The sequence below is a fragment of the Drosophila serrata genome, unplaced genomic scaffold (assembly GCF_035046125.1).
Source record: "Drosophila serrata isolate PLE 108 unplaced genomic scaffold, ASM3504612v1 contig_360, whole genome shotgun sequence".
Lineage (NCBI taxonomy): Eukaryota > Metazoa > Arthropoda > Insecta > Diptera > Drosophilidae > Drosophila > Drosophila serrata.
In genome coordinates, this window is record NW_028257258.1 from 929,381 (window position 1) to 946,055 (window position 16,675).

The 16,675-nt window shown below is 48.4% G+C and overlaps 4 protein-coding genes across 6 annotated transcripts in view; 1 reads left to right on the plus strand and 3 right to left on the minus strand.

Moving 5' to 3' along the window:
- Window positions 1–795: 795 nt before the first annotated feature.
- obe (activating signal cointegrator 1 complex subunit obelus) lies at window positions 796–8,213 on the minus strand. The gene is made up of 6 exons (XM_020962636.2): window positions 7,779–8,213; window positions 6,026–7,716; window positions 5,000–5,975; window positions 4,540–4,948; window positions 1,587–4,475; window positions 796–1,530 (listed from the first exon to the last, which is right to left on the minus strand). Exons 1-6 carry the CDS (start codon window positions 7,913–7,915, stop codon window positions 1,072–1,074), a joined length of 6,561 nt encoding a protein of 2,186 aa, XP_020818295.2. The 5' UTR covers window positions 7,916–8,213; the 3' UTR covers window positions 796–1,071.
- Window positions 8,214–8,702: 489 nt separating this feature from the next.
- Window positions 8,703–9,569, plus strand: Trissin (trissin). The gene is made up of 3 exons (XM_020962640.2): window positions 8,703–9,001; window positions 9,061–9,154; window positions 9,216–9,569. The coding sequence occupies exons 1-3, from the start codon at window positions 8,950–8,952 to the stop codon at window positions 9,394–9,396; spliced, it is 327 nt and encodes a 108-aa protein (XP_020818299.1). The 5' UTR covers window positions 8,703–8,949; the 3' UTR covers window positions 9,397–9,569.
- A 19-nt stretch (window positions 9,570–9,588) lies between these two features.
- Rh6 (Rhodopsin 6) lies at window positions 9,589–11,504 on the minus strand. The gene is made up of 3 exons (XM_020962637.2): window positions 10,647–11,504; window positions 10,307–10,587; window positions 9,589–9,882 (listed from the first exon to the last, which is right to left on the minus strand). Exons 1-3 carry the CDS (start codon window positions 11,352–11,354, stop codon window positions 9,762–9,764), a joined length of 1,110 nt encoding a protein of 369 aa, XP_020818296.2. The 5' UTR covers window positions 11,355–11,504; the 3' UTR covers window positions 9,589–9,761.
- Window positions 11,505–11,807: 303 nt separating this feature from the next.
- B9d1 (B9 domain-containing protein 1) overlaps window positions 11,808–16,675 on the minus strand; it is a 39,291-nt gene continuing 34,423 nt past the window's right edge. For 2 of the 3 annotated variants that reach the window (XM_086838893.1, XM_086838892.1), the window contains exons 3-4: window positions 12,243–12,707; window positions 11,808–12,185 (exon numbers count right to left, since the gene is read on the minus strand). In XM_086838893.1, the coding sequence (XP_086695019.1) occupies window positions 11,848–12,185; window positions 12,243–12,639 (735 nt within the window). In that variant the 5' untranslated portion in view covers window positions 12,640–12,707 and the 3' untranslated portion in view covers window positions 11,808–11,847. Of the gene's footprint in view, window positions 12,186–12,242; window positions 12,708–12,875; window positions 13,116–16,675 lie in introns of those variants that run through there. The other variant, XM_020962638.2, reaches the window with a different exon arrangement.

Below are 16,675 nucleotides of genomic sequence, written 5' to 3' on the forward strand. Positions count from 1 at the left end.
GAGCGGACCCCTCAGGGACCAAGGCGGGCGGATTCGCATTCGCCCGATGTGGTGGGCATCTGCATTAATCACTGGAATATGCTTACATTTCTCAGCGCCATGTGTGAGGGATGGGGAGCGGACCAGAAGTGGGCAGGATTCAGATAAAACTCGCCATTAAAAGACGCCTCACGTAAACAATACATCTGGACGAGGTGGGATCGTTTACATATTTTCGCTGCGAATAATAATGGTTTCTCCTTGTTATATTTTTTGATGATTAAAAACGCGACTTAGTGCAGACGGGTGGCCTTTGGGATTAATGATTAAGAGATTGGAGGTTTCGTGTTAATATTTATTTTCCCTTATAATATTTAGGTTTTAAGATGCAATCGAAATCGCTGGCTGAATCGATTTATTTCTTTATTGAACTAAGCTGGAAAATTACTTAAAACTATAAATATATATAAATACAAACAAAATTAGATAAAAATAAGATCAAGAATATATATGATTTGTTGGTTCGGAATTGACTCCAAACAGCGTTACAGGCTTCTTACTAAAATTAATTACCCTGATATGGTATAAAAAAACAATTTTATCCGACTGTTATTATACATTATCTGGACACGTAATAACAACGCACTTAAAGATAAGCCAAATAATTGAATGGCGACACCTGGTGCTGAAACTGAACAAACTAGTTTTTACATTCTACGGAATGAAATACATGCATGTAAAGTACATGTAAAGTCGATGATTTTCGAAGTGTACGAAAATTGCATATATTTAGTTGTATAAGGGAAAAAATTGAAATTTTCATGTAATAAAAAAAGTTTATTTTTCGTTTTTTATGAATGTATGCCTGTTTTACGGAGTCGGTTAACAATGAGCTTCGTGTGAAGTTACTAATGGTACAAAATGTTAAACATATTTTGAAGAATCACACATTAAATACGCAAGTTCAGTTTGCTTACAAATCTAAGTTGTGCTAGGGGAAACACTTTCCAACTGATTGATTACTTTTTGAACATTCATTTCCTATTAGCTAAGCCTCAAGAATCTACAGAATGCTTCGATATTCGTCTTTGATTAGACCTCTTTCGCCTCAATAATCTCGAATTGGAGGTTGTATTGCTGATCAAAGCCGATCAGGCAGTCAGACATTAGATATAGCGTGAGCTGTAGGCGTCCACGTCTCGGTGTGGCCTGGAACGAGATGCGGTTGGAGGAACGCTGGCCCCGAATGGTGACCCGCTTCATGGCAAACAGCTCGTCGTTGGCCTGGGAGCCGAGGGTTAGAAACCATGCCTCGTTCTTGGGCTTTGGATACTTCGGACAGTGTACCGTGTAGCCCCTACCGCCAGCTCGTTTCTGGGCATTGAGTCGCTGCAGATCCACCACCAGGACATAGTCCTCGTTGGCATGCAATGGCATCCAGTGGCCCTTGGTGTCTCCGACAAGTGAGAGCGGTCGCTTAGTGTACTCCTCCTCCAAGTATCGGCCTTCCACTGATATTTGCACGGCTATCTCGGGCATGTCTTGAATCACCTACAAAGGGGATGGTTCAGTTAAATCAAAATAGATTCAAAGTCTCCAGCGCTTACCTTGTACATCTGCTCAATTTCCTGCTCCTCGAAGACTTCTCTCAGAGGCCTGGCCAACACCTCGTACTCCCTGCTGCATAGCTCTTTCAGCACGGGCAGCGTCAAGTAGTCGTGATCGTCGTGTGGTATGTCCAGGAACACATCGAGATTATCCATGTTTACACCTGGCAGTGTGAGGAATTCGCTGGCGTCAAACCAGCGTGCCTGAATCACGCACTGCATCAGCTGCTGCACCACTAACGTGGTCGAGAGCCAGCCCCGTTCCGCTGTGTAGTCCACCATGGCTTGCATCACTCGCGTGGCATTGTCCAGGGCCGACTTGGTGTCCGTCAGATAATCCGAGTTCGGCAGCGACTGGCGGGAGAAATGAGCCTGGAGCAGTAGGAACGTCTTGGTGTACGGTGAGTCCCAGGAGGCGGACAGAGGCCTGTAGCGACTCGTGTCGGCCATCTGCTCGTTGTATTTGTCTTCGTTGTGCCTAACTGGTTGCTGGTCGAATTCGTAGGAATCGGCAATGGCTAGGAGAACCTCCTTGGTGCCCATGCCAGGCTGCAGATCCTCCAGGAAGTGCTTCATTGTGCGATACGACAGGTAGTAGTAGGAGCTAATTCGGCCTAAGAAGGTTGGGACCAGGTGTCCGTCGCGCTCCACCAAGCAGGCAGCTCCAGAGAGTTCGTAGACAACGCGGTCCACCAGATTGGACATGAATGTATTCACATTTTCTGGCTCCACGCCCTGCAGTTGGTAGTATGAGGGATTCCGAAGCAGACGCCTGAAGAAATATGTCCATGTGAGGTAGTCAAGGGCTGCTTGCTTAGTTTGAACCGTTCCAGCCACGATCTCGGCGTTGATGTGCTCCGGCAGAACACCCAAGAGGCTGGACTCCACTGGGAACGGGTCGTACAGGAACTTCTTGTAGAAGTTCTTCTTCTCATCGTGCACCAGAACGACGGCTACTCCCTCGTTGTCGAACTGCGGCCGTCCAGCACGTCCCATCATCTGCAGCACGTCTGTGATGGGCATGTCGACGTATTTCTTCACCTTGCCATCAAAGTACTCGGTTCCCTTGATCACCACCAAATGGGCGGGCAGATTGACGCCCCAAGCCAGGGTGGCGGTGGCCACCAGCACCTGAATCTTCCGATTGAGGAACAGCTCCTCCACGCACTTGCGATCTTGCTCCTGCAAACCGGCATGATGCAGTCCAATGCCAAAGGCCAGACAAAACTTCAGGTTCTGGTCACGAATGCTCTGCAGGATTTGCTCCATCTCGTGCTCGGCGATGTGCAAAAATTGCTTGGGATTAGAGTCACCGGCCACGAAGGTGATAAGGTCCAAGGCAGTGAGTCGGGTCTGACGACGCGATGAGACGAACACGATGGTTGGCTCGCACGGGGAGTAGGCACGGATTGCCTGGAAGGTTGGTCGGTTCATAGTGGCCATACGCGGACAGTAGTGCTTGCCCGGGAACCCGTTGATATGCACCTGCAGCGGTACCGGGCGCACCGAAGGCTTGAAGTTGTACAGACCCATCTTGGTGATGCCCAGCCAGTTCGCCAGATCCTGGGCATTGGCCAGGGCAGTGGACAGTCCCACAATGCGGATGGCTCGGCCCGTGTGCGAGCGAATGAAGTTTGTTCGGGAGACAATCACTTCGATGACCGGGCCTCGATCCTCGCCCAGCAGGTGAATCTCGTCGATGACTATGAGGGAGACATGTTGCACGTACTCACGAGTTTGCCAGGAACGACTTATGCCATCCCACTTCTCCGGCGTGGTCACGATTAACTGGGACTCCCGTATGGCCTGGATATCGGGAGTGACGTCGCCCGTCAACTCAACCACCTTTAGTCCCAAGGAGGAGCGCTGGAAACGCTGCTCCCAGTCTGATATCCGTTCCTTTACGAGCGCCTTGAGCGGCGCTATGTACACCACCTTGCACTTGGGATTCTCGTTCAGGGCCCTGAAAATGGCCATTTCGGCCACGATGGTCTTACCACTGCCAGTGGGCGCTCCCAATAGTACATTGTTGTCCGTGTGGTAGAGGCAGTGGAATATCTGCGTCTGGATGGGGTTGAAGTGGGTGAAGCTGTACATGGACTCATAGAGGGCGTTCTTCAGGCAGCTGATCGGCAACGGGCGCAAGGGTAGCAGCTCCGTCAGTGGCGGATGGTGCTCCGGCAGCACCAGATGTTGGAAAGATAATGGAATGCAGGTGGTGCTGCCCAGCCAGCTGTCGCTGCTCACACGGATGTAATACTGCGGCGGCAGTGGCTCCTTCAGGGGAATGGTCATTACCAGCTGTTGCGATTGGCCACTGAACACCGTTTTGCGAGTCACTTGGAACAGCTCCGAATGGTATATGTAGTTGGACTCTGGATCCTCGATCCACAGCCAGAAGCTTTGACACGTCTTGCCGTGCACACGGTCGTTCCACGTGAAGCTGGGCCAAATGTCCACTTTGATGCGCAGTACTGTTCGTGTGATCGGCTGCAGACTTGCCTCCACCTCCAGCATGGGCAGCTCCTGTGCGCAGCGGATTACCAGGTCGGCATAGCGATCGCTGCGCAGCCACTCCTTCAGTTCGCGCTGTTCCATGTCCCTGAGTCTATAGACACTGAGTCCGCGTCGCTCCAGCTTCTCAATGGTCTCCGAATTGATGGCGGGAAACTGACGCAGGTCGCTGTCCAGATCCCATTGCCGCCTTTCGAACATTTTGCACAGCTGCAACATGCGACCCGATAGAACGGCATTGTTCTGTCGCAGCACGATGGAGAACAGGGCTCGAGCAATGCGTCCGATATTGGTTGTAATGTAGGACATGTCGGAGCTGAGCGAGAAGGACTTGACGAAGCCATTGGAGAGGTATGTCTGAATAAGGATGTTAACCTGCCAAGAAAAAGGAAAATGTTGCATTAAATCTACATGGGGAAACTGTGAGCAAGTCAGTTACCTTTCCGCAGATATTCTCACTGCCACCGAATGGCTTTATTTTGCAATAGTAACTCCTCAGGTCGTCCAGCTCCTCCATCTCATCGTCGCGCACCTTAAGTTGCTGGAACTCCTGAGCCTGCGAGATCATTGCCAAGATCTCTGCCTCGTTCATAAAGGGTTTCATCAGCTCGTTGAAGGTCTCCACGGTGTCATATTTGATGTAGAAATGTGAAGCCGTCCGACCCAGGTCAGTGATGTTCATGTCCATGGTGCGCTGATTAAAGCGCATCATTCTCGCTTTGTCCAGACTCATAGAAGCGTTCATAATGAGAGCTCGCCGTCGTGCCTCTAACGTGGGATCCTTTTGTAGCTCTGAATACTCGATGCCGTAGACATGGGGATTGATGCGCATCCGCACAAAGAGGTATCTGTATGGAGAATGTTATTCACTGAATACTCTTAGCATGGGATAGACTTACGTGTAGCTTAGCCACTCGATGGCTTCTTCCACGTTTGAAATAGTGCCCAGTCCAATCTCTGCATTAAGATTGTCTGCCAGACACTGTACAAAGTTGGATTCGATGGGGAATTGGTTGGTGAGCAGGGACAAGTAGTGGTTCAGCTTGTCGTAGCTGGTAATGATTGTGCCCACGCCGCTCTTGTCGAATTGAGGGCGACCGGCGCGTCCAAAGATCTGTAGGACATCCAGGATGCCCAGATCCACAAAGCTGCCGTGCTTAGCATCATAGATATCCGTACCCCGGATAATGACAGCGTGTGCCGGCAGATTGACACCCCAAGCCAGGGTGGCCGTGCAGACCAGCACCGAGATGTGTCCATCAACGAAATACTTCTCCACCATTTGTCGATCCGCGCGTAGCATGCCCGCATGGTGCATGGCCAGGCCGCAGGAAAATAGGTCCACAAGCTGCTTGTTACGGCTCTTCTGCACCGAACGACTGGCCAGGCCGAAGGCATTCGAATCCTTAGGTAGGAACACTGCACTTGTGCCGTTCTGTTGGGCCAATTCGCGAATCACATTTGCCGTTCTCACGGTGGCATTGCGGGCATGGACAAAGACCATCACCTGATGACCCTGCTGCACCATCTCTAGGCACTTCTGGTAGCAGCACTGATCCATGTCGGCGATTTGCTGCAGCGGCTTCACGGATTTGATGCCCACAAAGTTGGTATCCAACGGAACGGGCCGGAACCGGGAGTCGAAGTAGAAGAGGCCCTTCATGGGATTCACCCGCAAAAAGTGGGCCACATCGATGTAGTTGGGCAGAGTGGCAGACAAGCCCACGATGCGGATCATCGATTGTGAGGACTCTACAAGCCGCAGAGTACGCGCCACCAGAGCCTCCACCACGGGACCTCGCTCGCCGTGCAGAAGATGGACTTCGTCAATGATGAGCAGCTTCACCAGGCTAATTAAGGCCACATCGCCACTGCCTGCAAGATAATTGAATTAGCATTTGCATTTGATTCCTTGGTCCACTTACCCTTTCTCGTGACCACATCCCACTTCTCCGGCGTGGTGACCAGTATCTGGGTAGCCGCCATTTCCGCCTTGGTCAGCTGCATGTCGCCCGTAAGTTCCCTGACAACGATTTGTAGGGACTTCAGGCGCTTGGAAAAGTTCTCAACCATCTCGGCGGCCAGGGCTTTCATGGGGGCAATGTAGACGATCTTGAATTCATCTCGATTTATGATTCCCTGCTCCAGATGACACCGAATTGTGTGCACAATGGTTAGCATGGCCACGTTTGTCTTGCCGGCACCCGTTGGTGCGCAGACCAGCATATTCTCGTTGCTGTGGTACGCCACCGGGTACACCACGGATTGGATGCGGTTGAGTTCCTTGCAGTTGGCGAAAGCTAGCCTGCCCACGTCATCCAGCTCTTCGATTTGGATGCGCTTGTTGCCAACTGTAAGGGGTGGAGGCTCGCTGGCCGGAATCTTCACCTCCTCCCACTGCTTGTTGTCTATGCGCTGGGCATTCTCCGGCAGAGTTATCCGGCTGCCACCAATGAAGCCTGCGTGCTGCTTTGCAGTCAGCTGGCTGTCAAAAACGTAGGGATAGTGGATGGGCTGGTTGTAAGCCGACTGCTTGTAGTCCGCCTTGGCTGTTTTGGTGCTGAGAAGCAGTGGCTCCCGCTGGGCGGCCTCGAGCAGTCTTCGTTGGTGCTGCATCCGCAATTGCTGGACGGATACGGCTACCGCACAGCCCGGATCATCCTGATCTTCGTCGTCCTTAATACTACGCATGATGCGGTGCAGTTTCTTCTCCTCTCGCCTCTGCAACTTGCCCAACTGCTTCTCCTGGGCCGACTGCACCACAACAGCGCTGGCCACAGTGGGCCGCCGTTCTGCAGCTGCTCCGCCAGCGCCCGCAGCCTTGATCCGCTTCTCCTTCACTTCCTTGACTCGACGAGATCGGGTGGCAAACTGATCCAACTGCCTTGCGATCATCTCCCGCTCCTGGAGCAATTGTCCTACTAACTCGAAGTGATCGAACCCAAGCAGCTCCATCAGTTCGTTCTGCAACTCCTCGCTGCTGCGCTTTGAGCCGAGAATATCGCCCACGCGACTCAACAGGTGCTCGTCGTCCAACTTCTCGGCTATTCCGTGCAGCGTTTGCAGCTCCTTACTCAGCTTGCTGGTCTCGGCGTCCAGGCGCTTTGTCGCCGCCGCATCACACTTGGCTTTGTACCGCATGGAGAACTTCTTAACGGTGCGATTTTTGAGCAGGGAGTCCGGAGCCATGTCCGTCAGCAGGCTGATGTCCATCCACTCGGCCGGCTGGCACTTGACATGGATGTGGGAGCCCCACAGGGGACCCACACCAGGCGCCTTGCGTTGTGCCTGCTGCCAGCGCTTTAGCTGCATCCTCTCGTGCTCCTCCAGGGCATCGCCGATGGCCAGGACGCAGTCATGGATCTGGGACTGCTTCCGGTCGAAGGTGTTGCCGAACATGCTGTGTAGCCGGTTACTAGTGGCCACCAGAAGCACCCGCTGCTCGAGCAGCAGCCAGAACAGGTATAAGGCGGCGTGCTCCACCACCTGTGGCTGCTCCTCATAGCCCATGCACTCCTGCACGAGGTTGCGCAGTTTTTGCAGGTGCACTTTGGCGGCCGGCTGCTTTCCTGCGGGGATTTGGGCCAGCAACTTGGCTATTGTCTGCTCCTCCTTCCTGCACGTGAGTCAGTTGTGGATATTAAGTGGAATTTCAGTAATGGTGAAATCACAACTTACTCATGGGAGTTTGTCGTCGTGGACGCCGCAGCGGTGGTTCTGGCCTGGCGCAGGACACTGAAACGGCGGCTTCGTGCCTCCAGCTCCGTCTTGGTGCGCAGTGAAGCACTCAGTCGTGGTGGCTCCCACATTATCATTTATTATTATTAGTATTCTTATTATTATTATTAAATCTTATCAGCAGATTGGATTTTTAGACACTGTTGGCAGCTTAGCTTACTTCCGGCTAAATCTGGCATTTTTGAAAGTGGAAAAGCTTTTGAAGCTTGCAGCTTATAGATTCTTGCGGACAGCGAGAGAGAGCAACAAGTCAACATCATTTGTATTCCAATGATATAAAAGTATCTAACGGGTCGAAACGAAACGAAATCTTATTCGTTATGTACAGACAATTTAAATCTAGCTTATCAGCCTGGTCAACACTGATTTTAAAGCAGGAAAGCAATCGATTTCAATGATATCGGACAGCTGTTACGTCAATGTTGCCACATCGATAGACTTGTCAAAACGATAATTTTGAAATGTGGCCAGACCCAATGTGCTTCAATATCGTAAAAAGGTCGTTATATTTCTTAAAAAGAAATCAAATAAACCAAAACATTTACATTTTCAAGTTCTGAAAATAAATAGTTTCTCTAGAGAAAGTTTATTATTATAATGTTAATAAACATTATGTATAATGCGCTAGTTCCCTTTGACGAATATCGTCAGTTTTAAACAGTTTACTTGTGTGACTTCTTCCTAGACCCTCTTCTAATTTATTTTTGCTTTTCATATGCAAAACTTGTCCAGTATCCACCTCGATTAAGAACTTTTACGGCCTGCGTCCAGCTGCTGTGATTCGATGCCCCCGCCCATGTCGCAACCCCAAAATATCCCCATAAACTTGTTGCGCAAGCTGCAATTGTCTGCGTTACTTATTATGCAGCACATGTCGAGTGGTCCTCCGGGTTATCCATCCGCCGCATGCTTCATTGAGCACTTCGAATGGCCCCAAGACCGGAGTGTGTGTGTGGGTGTCCAGCATGTTGCTCCTGTCCAAGGAGTGTATATAAACCCGTCAACCGACTTGTCGGTCCTTTCAGTTGCGGATTCTGTGGGATACTGAACGGGACACGAGGAGTCCGAGGATCTTATGAGTTACACAAGTCCTTGAGCAGAACGCCGACCAATGACCAGGAACACGATGCATTGGCTGGCCCACATCCAGATCATCATGCTATGTGAGTGACTCTGAAAGCTTGAGTTGAAATTAATCTTTTCCTCCGATTCCTCCCTCTAGGCATGTGGTTCATATGCCTCACCAGCTCCAATGCCATCAAGTGCGACACCTGTGGCAAGGAGTGTGCCAGCGCTTGTGGCACCAAGCATTTTCGGTGAATGTTTTTGCTTCGAGAGAGTCCTTAAAAACTAACAGATAGGTTTCATTTCACACAGAACCTGCTGCTTTAACTACCTTCGCAAGCGCAGTGATCCGGATGCACTGCGTCAGAGCTCGGACCGGAGGCTAATTGACTTTATCCTGCTGCAAGGACGCGCTCTCTTCACCCAGGAGTTGCGCGAAAGACGCAACAATGGCACCCTGATAGACCTCGGCTTGCAGACCTACTACAACTGAGAATATTTACGATTCTACTGAAACTGATACCGAAAAGGACACTGACCTCGCACTACTATTCCTCTGATCCCCTGGCTTTGGCAAGAAGGTTGAAATGTTTGAAATGTTAGTTCTCTTTTTTTTGTAATAAAGGCTCAAACTTTGTCGAGAATTGTATAAAGACTCCACTCAAAGAATAACTTGCACTTGAAATTTGATTTTGTATCAATTGCAGTTGTATTTTAACAGTATTTTTTTTACATTTTTAATTGCCATCTTTTTTTTTGGGTTTTCGTTGAGGTATCCTTGCAAAATATATATAGTTGAGTCTGTGTAGATCTAGAGCCGTCAGTTCCCCACGTCTGCAGTCGTCGTCTCTCATCCGCTTAAGCCTGCGACTCGCTGATCTCCGCCGTGGCCTGAGTTCTCGAGTCGGAAGCGAAGTCGTCCTTGCCACATGCCAGGCACGGCATCTTCTCCCTGAGCACCTGCTTGTACTTGGGATGGCTGTGGAGAAAAGATATTAGAGAATATGACTTCATAATTGACTCTATAGTTTCCGCATGAGAACAGATAATTCGTAATTTTCTCACAGAATCTGTAATTTGAGAGCTTTAAAATAATCTGTGGCGAATTTATCCAAATTCCTTATAAATGTCATCATGCATTTCGTGACAAAAAGCCAATTTATAACACAGATTCTGTGTTCGTTTCTGGGGTGTCACATGAAATCCCATAGATTTCGTCAAGTAAATTTCCAGAGATTTATGTTGAAAAACCCCCAAAGAGGAGTCATCGAATTTCTAGAGAGTTCCTCGAAGAAAAGACTTGCTCGTAGGTTTAGTTTAAATCTAGTAAATCTGAATCCTGAATTCCTGATTTGACAACTATCTGACCAGTAAGAAAATATTGTAGTTGGAGCAACACTTACCTCAAGCCGTACACAATGGGATTGCAGACCGCATTGGCTTTGGCAAAAACGGAGCCACAAATGGTGCTAAGTGGACTCAGATGCATGGACTCAAAGATTCCCGCATAGTTGATGATGGTGTACGGGGTCCAGGCGAAGAACCAAAGTGAGATGGTGGTCAGAGCCACCTTGGCCAGCTTAATCTCAATGGCCTTGCTCTTGTCAGCCTCGCTGTTGCGCAGCGAAGCCACATTCATCTTCTTGGCCTGCTCCCTCATGGCCTTCTCGTGGGCAGCCACCGCCTGAAAGGGAATAGGAATAATTTTGTACTTGTATTTCAAGAGCAGTCAGAGTTTCCCACCTTCATGATGTGCCAGTAGGAGAAGATGATGGTCAGCAGCGGCGTTAGGTACACCCACAGCGAGTAGACAATGATGTAGGACCTGTTCCACCAATCCTTGGCAAAGTAATCGGTGCCGCAGGCGGTCATGTTACCCTCGGGCACATAGCGATTCCAGCCGAACAGTGGCATCAGAGCCCAGGCACCGCAGATGATCCAGACGACCAGGAGTCGCAGGACTGCTGCTGTGGCCGTCAGTGGCTTCCTGGCCATTCCCTTGACAATCACACAGTAGCGATCGTAGGCAATCAAAGTCATGGACCAGATTGAGACGCAACCAAAGAGGGAGCCAAACATGCCGTACAGTTCGCACAGGAAGGGACCCATAATCCAGGTGCCGTAGAAGCCATTCAGAACCACCGGCGGGAACATGGTGAACATCATCATGAAGTCGGAGAAGGCCAGGTTCACCACGAACATGTTGGATGGAGTGCGTAGTCCCTTCGACGAGGTGAAGATGTACATCACAATGAAGTTACCCGTTAGCGACATGGTACCAAGAATGGCGATAACAAAGCCAATGATACCGAACCACATGGGCTCCAGTGGGGGCCACTGGTACCAATAGGGATCCACCATGTGCATGATTTCGGCGGGCACACTCTCCGCCAGGCTGAGATTGCGTCCATCGCGCATATAGGCGTAGCTGGGTGGATTCAGGCTAATCATGGTTGCTACTTGGTGGTGCTGCTGGTGGTGGTGTTGCTTCGGTGGTGGCTTCGTCTAATCTCGGATGGCTACTCTGCTGCGGCCACTACTCGCTGTCCATAGCAGGAAGGCTGACACTGACTCTGGTGGCGCTGCCTCGGCGCTAATGCCTGCGGCGGAACCCTGGCCAGGTCTTTATACCTATGGCCACTTGTGTCCAGCCCGTCTTAGACTAATTGCCCTAATCCAATTACTGGTCACTTGGCCAATCCCAAGTAAGTTACCGGACTAGAATTGGGCTTTCGATTGCCGTAAATTTGCTGCGTCGGATTACAAGCAGTGCGCGTCATTTCCGAGCCGTCTTAGCCGCCGAAGGGCCATCATGGACAAGGTCAAGTTTGAGGCAGCCACGCAGCTCCTCCTCCTCCTCCTCCTTCTCCGCCCTTCGCCAGCCAATTAGATTAAGACAAACGCTTTTCAAATTCACGTTTTATTGACACAAACACACACCACCTCAGGCATGCCAATGGTAGCCCAGCTTGCGAGCTCCCCTCATCACGGAGGACAGCTGAAAGTCCAGGCTGCCGTAGGATTCCATGGCCAGGCCCTTACACTTTAGGTTATCCAGCAGCACTTTTGGATCCTTGAGCTCCGGCTCTCGCCGTAGCAACCAGCTGGTGACATCTGCAATCATATTAGGGCACTTGGGCATAAGAATGGGAGCCTGTAGCTGCTCCATTTGCTCGGCAGGACGACGGCTACCAAACACTGGCAGGTGGATGTGGGCATAACCCAGCAGACTTTCGCGTCCCAGGCCACTGCGACCGAATACGCTGACAAGGATTTGGGGCCCTGAACGGATAGAGAAGTTTAGATACTGTCTCATTAATTTCACATACTTTTACCCACAGCCATAGGGACTAGTGCTCCTGTAGGTCACCTCGATGGGCATGTTGAAGACAATGGGTTCGTTGAAGTGTCCACTCTTGTTGGTGGCCAGTTGGGTGAGTCCATGTTGGGGTCCGGAGGCCAGTTGCCAGTCGGGACCAGCAATCAGTTCGTAGCGCAGGAAGACAAACTCCTTGTCGGGACCCAGGGGAAATGTGGCGGACACTATTTGACCCGTGATACTCAAGCTAAAGTAACTGGCAGTGGCTTTCGCGTCCATGGGCTCCGGCTTGCTCTCTTTGGCACTCTGGGACTGCTTCTTTTTGGAGTTCTTTTTGGGCTTTTGTTTACGTTTTTCATACGTTGGAGTGGTGTCCATGTTGCCAGGGAGACTGATGCCCTCGCTCCAGACACTCATGGTGGTTGCTTTTGGACTCTAGATGGGGGTGCCTTTCCAATCGAAGCTAGAATATTTTCCACCTGTCACTGGACGAGTGTTGGAAAAGGTTTTGGAATGTCAAAAACGTCGTCAGGAAATCGGAATTAAAACAATAAATAATCGAAATTGAAATGTATTCTCTTTGGTCATATATGTATATTTTGGCTTGTAAGGTTTTTTTGCACATGCGAATATAATATTAAATAACACAATACCAAAAGCAGTCATCGAACCAACAATTTATTGACTATTTGGCATTTTCAAGTCGAAATTTCAATGCAAATTGTTGGGCATTTACATAAGAATTTTGTATTTTATAGTTAACTGAATAGCAGGAATCACTTTATTCATTTGTTTCTGGTATTTATATATACATATATATTTATGTTGATTGTTATGAGAGAACTCAAGAGTACTCGACGTTTATTGATTCTAAAGCTGGCTAGTATATGGCCTGTCCATATTTAATAACAGTTAAGATAAAACCGTGCGAATAATTTCCATTTCTTGCTGATTTAATGAGTGAGCAGGAAATTACCAGTTAATTAATCACATTAATGATGTCTTTCGGTAAGTTGCTTAAGTACTTGCAAGTCGGATCTTTCTTCTTTGTAAAGTTTATTTACTTACTTTATTCACACACTTTGTCCAACTTGGAACTTCTGGTTATGTCGAATGGCCAATGTAATTCAATATCTTTCAAGTTACATGGACATTGTTATTCTGGTTCTACTTTGCATATCGCTCTTGCATGGGTAATACGTGACAATTTACAAGATAATAATTCATTTTCTAGGCGTGTGCTGATTGTTCAAAAGGTCAATTAGGACTGACAGTGCAACGGAGCCAAGGAAGGGGCTGATCCAGCAGCCTCCCGCCTCTCGGCAGTCGTGTAATTAATTCTGTAATGGCCATTTAGCAATTTATAGCTGCCAACGCGGTATGCCTGTAAATCATCGAGACAATTGCCGGCGCTACCGAAACGGGAAGTCGCGCCTCCGACGATCTCCGGTACCGCTCCCTGCTCCCTGAATGATGCATTATGCAACTGGCCAACTGGCCAAGTCTGGGCCAAGTCAGCATTTTCCATGCTGCCGGCGTAATTAAAATGCGCCGCAACTAATATATAATGTTAAGAGTTCAAGGCCTTCTCCTGGGTCGTCCAAAGAGTGGCAACGATTGCAGGTGATCTTCACACCGCCGTTTGGGCTTTGGCTCGTCATGGCAGCTGCAGTGCAGCCGGCTTGGAGTGGTTTTAAGAGCCATGGAGTGGAGCAGCAGCTGGTTCCAGCCAAAAGGTGTGCTGCAATCGAGGGATTACACTGGGAGAATTCTTAAGGGAGTGCGTTTATACATTTTAAAAGGTTTTAGATGGAACATATACTATATTTCTTTCTCTGCACTTCCAAGTGGAACTAAAGCTTAGGCTTAGGCATTAAGAATTAAGCATTATGCCAAAAAAGCAACGATCAGGCCAACAGAAATCTGAAATGCGACATCAGGCCATAACACAACATATATGCCGCAAGTCGTAAGCCATAAGCCATAAGCCGCTCATCAAGTCGACGGTGCAATCGGAGAGAGTGCTGACTCTGCACAGAATCAGCATTATTTCGGCTCAAGTTGAGCATTATGGCATTATGCTAACTGGTCTCTGCGATTTCGACAAATTTTCGTTGGCTTCTAATACTGGATAATATCCACACACTCAGGGCATTCGGCGCGTTTAATGGCTGCATTCAATTACGTTTTCGGAATCAATGAACGGAGGGAATTATTCAGAAAGAAATATACATTTCATTCTTTCATTGGTCAATGCTGCCCCTGGTATCGGGTTTGGCTCCTTATATAAAACCAATTCATATCCATTGAATGGCCTCCGGTAAGTGTGATTTTTTCAATTGAAGAGTGCACTGGCCACGAACATTACTGAAATTACAGAAAGCCAAGGAGCCAAGGAGTATGTTGAACCGCATTGCGCAATGATACTTTTCGGAAAGTTACCATCTGCAGATGTCTAATATCTTTCTCTGGATAGCCGCCAGTTCAAAGATGGTTTTATGCATGCGTGTGTACTTGTACATAGTGTATTCATTCGATCTTTATGATCTTGCCTTTCAGCGGGCACTCATCTTTTATGCCTCCCATTGTAGTACTTCTGCCTCATTTTAAAATGTTTTTAATTTCATCTCAATTCAAGTATTTTCCACATGATACCCATAAATATTTGCAAGCCTAGGGGATACGATTTGCATGCCATCTCAAGGAATAGAAAGACACTGAGCCCACTAAGTGCCACTTAGTTTTAGCATTTCCTCCGAAATTGGGTTAATAAATTTAATGAAACTATAGAACAGAAACGATCCGTTACCCAACATATGTTAAATTCAAATTGGTCAAGGCGAAAGTTTAATTTCTTATTCGACATGAAGTAACATATTAGAATGTAAACATGAATTGTGTCTGGTTTTAGACGATCTTTTTCCGCTGTGCATCTATATATAAACCACTATTAGTTTATATTTTGCGCATTGCGTGGGCGTGGGCTAGTCTCAGGGTCAACGCACGTCGGCCAGCTCCCAGAGATTCCCATCTCATCTCCACAGCCATCCCCGGATTCCCATCTAGATCTCAGCATCACCATCGCCATCGCCATCGCCATCTGTGTGCGCTGTCATAGAGACTGGCTGCTTGGCTGCTGGCTCTCTATGCCGCTGTTGAATGGATGATATATGCCATACAGTTAAGTGAAATGTATCTTCGAGATACACCGTCTATGGGAGTAGAGCCGAACGAACGCCTCTTACGCATGTCTCTCGATCTCGATCTCGATTCCGATTCCTATTCCTATTCCGATTCCTGCCGCTGATTGACAGCGCAAGTAATTGAGTTTGATTTTTGCGAATTTCCAGAATTCAGACATCACCATTCGATCTCCACGCTCCTCTCCGCTGGCAATGGACCACGGAACTGAGGGTAGGGGGAGCTCTTTAAAAAAAGGTTTGTGTTTAGTTAGCCCACATATTTGATTCGATTTGATTGAGCAGCTGTCAGGGGGAACTTAAAAACCTGAGCTCTCAATAATTCCAGCTGTGGATCCGCTATGCCTGTCTGAGGCCTTTCGCAAGCCTTCCATCATTCAATCAGGATCAATATTTATCAATCGACTGGGTGTGTGGGTGACTGATTGGTGGAACTATGCGAGCATCAAAAAGCCGCTGAGCCATTCACGCACCAAGAGCACACTCACCCCAACACTTTAATGTACTATATAGTATATAGTGTATAGTATACTATATAGTGTATGTGAACGGACGCAATTGACTAAGAGGCCCGCGCGTGTTGGACGCACGGACGGATAAACAGACTCCGGGTCTGACAGCACAAGCATTTCGCCTTTTGAAGATACACGAGAATCGATCGATACGAGATCGATTCGCAGTCTCAACTATTGATCGAAATTGCACAAGAACACCTGAAATACTAATCCGAATCCAAGTCTCTGTAGATCCCATGGTGCTATTTTGCAGCGCGTGCCGCCTAATGCTCTAAATGCGTTAATTATTAAGATGATACAATGCGATGGGGATCTGGGATCTGGAATAGATACCACACCACAGATACAGATGGATAGACAGATAGATACATTGTGGTCAGCTTCAGTGGCTTCCGCCTCGCCTCGAGTGCGTTTGATCATTAACATGTGAAAGGCAGCGGCACGACTCTTTGAGCAATATCTCCTAATTCAGACAGTATGCCTGCCCCTCTCTGGATTATGGTTTCAAAAAAGGATTTGCTAGACTTTGTAATTAATTGGTAATTTACAAATACATTTACTTAGCGCATGGATTATTTCGGAAGGTTGTGTTAGGGCATGGATGGGTCGGCCTGAGGAAAAGCATATTGGAATAGCCTGCTTGCCTCCACACTTTTATGGTTGTTTCGTAAGATTTTTTGTTATTTTGGCTGCTGTTTTATGCCACGAGTAGGCAGTTTTGTTGTTGATTACAAAACA